The sequence below is a fragment of the Hyla sarda genome, chromosome 7 (assembly GCF_029499605.1).
Source record: "Hyla sarda isolate aHylSar1 chromosome 7, aHylSar1.hap1, whole genome shotgun sequence".
In the NCBI taxonomy this organism is placed as follows: domain Eukaryota; kingdom Metazoa; phylum Chordata; class Amphibia; order Anura; family Hylidae; genus Hyla; species Hyla sarda.
Genome location: NC_079195.1, coordinates 30020918 through 30027537, shown reverse-complemented (window position 1 = coordinate 30027537; position 6620 = coordinate 30020918). Strand labels below are relative to the sequence as shown.

Genomic DNA, 6620 nt, shown 5'->3' with positions numbered 1-6620 from the left:
CCGTACTCAAGAGAAATTGTGTTACAAATTTTGGGGGTCTTTTTTTCCTTTTTCCTTTTGAAAATGAAAAGTATGGGGCTACACCAGCATGTTAGTGTAAACATTTTTTTTTTGTTTTTTACACCAACAGGCTGGTGTAGAACCCAACTTTTCCTTTCTATATGGGGTAAAAGGAGAAAAAGCCCCCCAAACTTTGTAACACAGTTGCTCCCAAGTACGGAAATACCCCATATGTGACTCTAAACTGTTTCCTTGAAATACGACAGGGCTCTGAAGTGAGAGAGAGCCATGCGCATTTGAGGCCTAAATTAGGGATTTCCATAGGGGTGGACATAGGGGTATTCTACACCAGTGATTCCCAAACAGAGTGCCTCCAGCTGTTGCTATACTCGTAGCATGCCTGGACAGTCAGTTTGCAACAGCTGGAGGCTTCATTTTGGAAACACTGCCGTACAAGATGTTTTTCATTTTTATTGGGGGGGCAGTATAAGGGGGTGTACATGTAGGGTTTTACCCTTTATTTTTTGTTAGTGTAGTGTAGTGTTTTTTGGGTACACTAACACGGGCGGGGGTTTATGGTGAGTTTCCCGCTAGGAGTTTGAGCTGTGGCGGAAAATTTGCCACAGCTTAAACTTGAAGCAGGAAACTCACTGTAAACCCGCCTGTGTGAATGTACCCTGACAGACTATGCATGCTGGGAGTTGTAGTTTTGAAGCAGCTGGAGGCACTGGTTGGAAAAACCGAGTTAGGTTCTGTTACCTAACTCAGTATTTTCCAACCAGTGTGCCTCCAGCTGTTGCAAAACTACAACTCCCAGCATGTACTGATGCTTGGGAGTTGTAGTTATGCAACTGCTGGAGGCACGCAACTACAACTCCTAGCCGAGACAGCCGTTTGTGCATGCTGGGAGTTGTAGTTTAGATCTAGAGGGCCACAGTTTAGATGCCAAGGCACAGTAATCTCCAAACTGTACCTCTAAATCTTGCAAAACTACAAATCCCAGCATAACCAAACAGCAAATGGCTGTCTGGGCATGCTGGGAGTTGTAGTTTTGCAACATCTGGAGGGCTACAGATAAGAGACCACTGTATAAGTAATATTTTTCTAAAAGATGTTTTTATGTTCTCAATGTATTTCTAGGTGTACATTAATATATATATATTTACATATATATATATATATATATATATGTCAAAGAAGAAAGCAGCACTCCAAAAGCGTGAGTAGGTGCCTCCAGCTAGGATCCGGGTCCAGGATCCTAAATATGTAGTTCCAAGGAAAATGCTGTGGCACTCAAGGTATGGTGAAAAAATGAAAACTATTTATTCATCCCAAATGTGCAAAGAGTGACGTTTCTATGGTCTCACACCATGATTATCATTGAAACGTCGCTCTTTGCACATTTGGGATGAATAGTTTTCATTTTTTCACCATACGTTGAGTGCCACAGCATTTTCCTTGGAACTATATATATATATATATATATATATATATATACAGAAATCAAAAAATGTTGCAGTATCTTGTAATACCTTTTTTATTGGACTAACAGAATTTTGTAGAGACAAGCTTTCAGGATTCCTCCCTTTATCAAGTCCAATAGTCAAGGACTAATGATCAAAGGACTTGATAAATTATCAGGGAGGAATCCCGAAAGCTTGTCTCTACAACATTCTGTTAGTCCAATAAAAAAGGTATTACAATCTGCATCACTGGACTAATACGGCTACTCACATTTACTATACAGATATACACATACCTGAAGATGGTTTAGAACCCTGTGATGTCACACATGCTTGTGATGATGTCACCGTAAGCTGAACAAAGAGCTGCGCACCGGCCACAGTCTCTTCAGTGTGTTTTGCATTCACAACCTGTGGTGCAAAGTGTTTCTTAGAGAGTTTCTATTTGCGATAGAGAATTCAAGATTTTGACCGTTCCTTGTCTGAAGAGAGAACCACAAGGTAAGTCTCAGCCTCTTCTATTCATATATACACAGGGCATTTTGTTTGTCAGGTTTATTTTTATTTTTTTTTTTAAGCAAAAAAACAAGCAATGAATTTCCAAAAGAAATAACAAAAGTTATATTCCTCATAGCATTGTGACAATACTTGGCTTAGGCATTAAACATAATAAAACGCACAGATAGTATCATGACCAGAGCTTCTTCTTGCAAAAGTGATAAAATGCAATTATGCCCAAAAAAAAAACAAGAAAAAGAGTCCTAATTCATGAAGTTCTAAAAGATATAAGTCTATGAGAAAGATTTGGTGGTGTAGTAAAAGAATGACAGAAAGATTAGGGCAGAAATATAATAGTATATAATAGTATTCTGTGTACTAACAATAGAAATACTCCGGGTACTGCAAAAGGGAAAATGTTTTCATATCAACTATTGGCAGAAAGTCATATAGGATACGGATAGATCCCAATGTGGTGGGGTAGGTTCATTAATAGTAAATGTATATAGCAGGATAGCCCAATTGTATCTACAGTATGAAGTTCACATAACCCAGTGACCATACAGCCAAGCCCTTATAATCCGCCATTACTAGGACCGGACAGGTTCAGCGTTATCAGATATTACTAGGACCGGACAGGTTCAGGGTTATCAGATATTACTAGGACCGGACAGGTTCAGGGTTATCAGATATTACTAGGACCGGACAGGTTCAGCGTTATCAGATATTACTAGGACCGGACAGGTTCAGGGTTATCAGATATTACTAGGACCAGACAGGTTCAGGGTTATCAGATATTACTAGGACCGGACAGGTTCAGGGTTATCAGATATTACTAGGACTGGACAGGTTCAGGGTTATCAGATATTACTAGGACCGGACAGGTTCAGGGTTATCAAATATTACTAGGACCGGACAGGTTCAGGGTTATCAGATATTACTAGGACCGGACAGGTTCAGGGTTATCAGATATTACTAGGACTGGACAGGTTCAGGGTTATCAGATATTACTAGGACCGTACAGGTTCAGGGTTATCAGATATTACTAGGACCGGACAGGTTCAGGGTTATCAGATATTACTAGGACCGGACAGGTTCAGGGTTATCAGATATTACTAGGACCGGACAGGTTCAGGGTTATCAGATATTACTAGGACCGGACAGGTTCAGGGTTATCAGATATTACTAGGACCGGACAGGTTCAGGGTTATGAGATATTACTAGGACCGGACAGGTGCAGGGTTATCAGATATTACTAGGACCGGACAGGTTCAGGGTTATCAGACATTGGAAACCTCAGGGAAGACGTCTCCATATAAAACACTTATAGAGAAGCGTCTTCTTCTGAGGCTGCGATGGTCTTAGTGTTATCTTGTGGTTTTGTGCTGGACATTTCTGCTCTGTATGAAGGATCTATTGTATAATGACAGGAATGATGACATGTTGTTTAATGTCTTCACTTATCTCTCTCTCTCTAGTGTTTTCAGGCTCTGACCTGTGACCATGGCCTCTCCACAAGACCCATTGCTGAAGGAGGAGGAAGAAGCAATGGAGGACCATAGTGATATGGATGTAGAAAAGGGCGATATCCCTGAGAGGCAGAACCTGCCATCTCTAAGCGTGATGTCCACCGCACGTTCCATCATCACCGTAGTGATCCTCGCCTTTGTTAATTTGCTCATCTATGCAAATCGCTCCAGCGTGGCGGGGGTGCTGCCTTATATACAGAAAGCATATGAAACCAATGCTAGTCTGTCCGGCTTATTGAATACATTGTTCATTGGAAGCTACGTGCTGGTCGCACCAATTGCCGGATATTTGGGCGACCACTGTAATAAGAAATATACTGTTTGCGCAGGAGTCATCGTTTGGCTGAGCATGACACTTACCCTGTCATTCATCCCTGACGGGTATTTCCTGCTCTTCCTGCTGACGAGTGGGCTGGTTGGAGCCGGAGAGGCGACTTTCTGCACCATCGCCCCCTCCATCATTGCAGACCTTTTTACAAGTGACCAGCGGACCCGCATGCTGAACGTGTTTTACTCCGTCATACCTGTAGGCTGCGGACTAGGATACATCATCGGGCCCAAAGTGACTGATGCAGCAAGGGGCGATTGGCACTGGGCGTTTCGGGTCACCCCGGGCCTGGGCCTCATAGCTGTGGCTTTCATGATTTTGGTCACAAAGGAGCTTCCAAGAACGACTACAAACGAGAAGAAGAACAACAAATCCCAGAAGTTTGCCAAATGGGCAACAGATCTGAAAGAACTATTTAAAAATCGAAGCTTCATGTTAACAACCATGGGATCGACGGCTGTATCCTTCATAGTGGGAGCCATAGGTGTATGGGGTCCGTCATACCTGACCCACGCACGAACACTCCTACAAGAGAAGGACCCCTGCCGCACTGAACCGTGTGACTATCACGACATCCTAATATTTGGTGTGGTTACAGTCGTCTCCGGCATTCTGGGAGTTGTAGCAGGGTCGGAGATAAGTAAAAGATATCGCAAATCCAACCCACGGGCCGATCCGCTTGTGTGTGGCTGCGCGATGATGCTTTCCGCCCCTTTTCTTCTGTTGGCATTGACTTTCGGCAACATCAGCCTCGTTGCCACCAACATCTTCATCTTCATCGGAGAGACGCTTCTGTCAGTAAATTTCACCCTCATATCTGACATTATACTAAAAGTAGTAACTCCGTGGAGGAGATCTTCAGCTCTGGCCGTGCAGATGACAATCTATCACCTCCTAGGTGACGCCGGCAGCCCGTACCTCATCGGCCTGATATCTGACACCTACGAACGAGGATATGCCAAATCCCCTCTTCTGAAATACCGCAGCCTGGAGTATGCCCTCATGACCTCCACCATAATGGCAGTCATCGGAGGGACCTTCTTCATGGCCACGGCCCTATTTATAGAGAGGGACGAAAAAGAAGCAGAGATGGAATCAGAACCTCCGTCATCCTCCTCCTCCTCACTGCTTCCTGCCGATGAGGACCGCGCTTCAGACTGAAGAAAAGTCATTGCTTACCTTTATCTCGTTTACTTCATTAAAAAAAAAAATTAAGAAAAAAATTGCTGCATTTGTTCTGTGTTCCACTTTACCCCTTAAAAAATATTCTCTACCGACCCAACTGTGTCCAAACCCCAAACAGAAAAATTTTAATCTCCTCCCAAGACCTTAAAAAGACTATTAATAACAAGAGGGATATATATATATGAGTGTGTATGTGTTTGTGTATATGTGCGTGTGTATGTATATGTGTGTATGTGTTTGTGTGTATATGTGTGTATGTGTTTGTGTGTATATGTGTGTATGTGCTTGTGTGTATATGTGTTTGTGTGTATATGTGTTTGTGTGTATATGTGTGTATATGTGTTTGTGTGTATATGTGTTTGTGTGTATATGTGTGTATGTGTTTGTGTGTATATGTGTTTGTGTGTATATGTGTTTGTGTGTATATGTGTGTACATGTGTTTGTGTGTATATGTGTTTGTGTGTATATGTGTGTATGTGTTTGTGTGTATATGTGTTTGTGTGTATATGTGTTTGTGTGTATATGTGTGTATGTGTTTGTGTGTATATGTGTTTGTGTGTATATGTGTTTGTGTGTATGTGTTTGTGTGTATATGTGTTTGTGTGTATATGTGTTTGTGTGTATATGTGTGTATATGTGTTTGTGTGTATATGTGTGTATGTGTTTGTGTGTATATGTGTTTGTGTGTATATGTGTGAATATGTGTTAGTATTAGGGCTGCACGATATGTGTGATTGTGTTTATGGATATTATGTGATATTATAAACAAATGGTGAAGTTCCCCCTATTTAATGTCCAATCCCCCTATTTTATATAGCCATCTCCCCCCAATTTCATGTTCACTGACTAAACATAAAATGGAGGGAATTGGATATGAAATGGGGAGAAATTAGCTTAAAGGGGTCCCCTGCCCCTAGACATGTTATCTCCTCTCCAAAGAATCGGGGATGTCTGATCTAGGAGTAGCCGGCCCCTAGTACACAGCCGTCACGCCTCCTCCCATAGACATGAATGGAGGGGGTGTGGTGGCTGTGATCGCCAGTGATCGGGCATGGAGTGGAATTCGCTCCGTCCACCGGATGACTGGGGTGCTGCAGTGGAGATCGCAGGTGTCCCCAGCAGCCGGACCCCCATGATCAGACATGTTATTCCCTATCCTTTGTATAGGAGATAATGTCTAGCGGTGGAGTACCTGCCTGGTCTAGTGTAGTCTCCACCCGCTCCGGTGTTGTCGCGTTGCTCTATGGTGCAGCACAGCCATGTAGGAGGGAGCAGGAAGGGAGGAGGGGGTGTAGTTTTTTCCTCCTCACCTTCTCATAGCCATAACACTTTTATACTTTTTAATGACATCTCTCATTTAAACACCAAATAAATCTAAAGTGAAACAAAAGATTTTTTTTTTTTTTTTTAAGTATAATTTCAATCATTTTCATTTAAAAAAAATGATGCAAACACAATAGACAATGATAGAAGCAAAAGATAATTTTTAACAATATAATTTTGGGGAGAAATTGGAAAAAAGGCAATTTAGCAACTTTTTTTTTTTGGGGGGGGGGGGGGGGAGGGGATAGATTCCAGGCAGTTCCAGCATCACATCTAAACGGCTAAAGATATTA

General features: G+C 42.3%; 1 protein-coding gene across 1 annotated transcript; it reads left to right on the top strand.

Annotated features, from left to right (window-relative positions):
• Positions 1-1847: 1847 nt before the first annotated feature.
• LOC130282091 (protein spinster homolog 1-like) lies at positions 1848-5011 on the top strand. The gene is made up of 2 exons (XM_056529970.1): positions 1848-1964; positions 3440-5011. The coding sequence occupies exon 2, from the start codon at positions 3465-3467 to the stop codon at positions 4977-4979; it is 1515 nt and encodes a 504-aa protein (XP_056385945.1). The 5' UTR covers positions 1848-1964; positions 3440-3464; the 3' UTR covers positions 4980-5011.
• Positions 5012-6620: the final 1609 nt, after the last annotated feature.

Bases quoted from the DNA above. Each gene is read 5' to 3' on its own strand.
- LOC130282091 (XM_056529970.1), top strand. From the start codon at position 3,465: ATGGCCTCTCCACAAGACCCATTGCTGAAGGAGGAGGAAGAAGCAATG.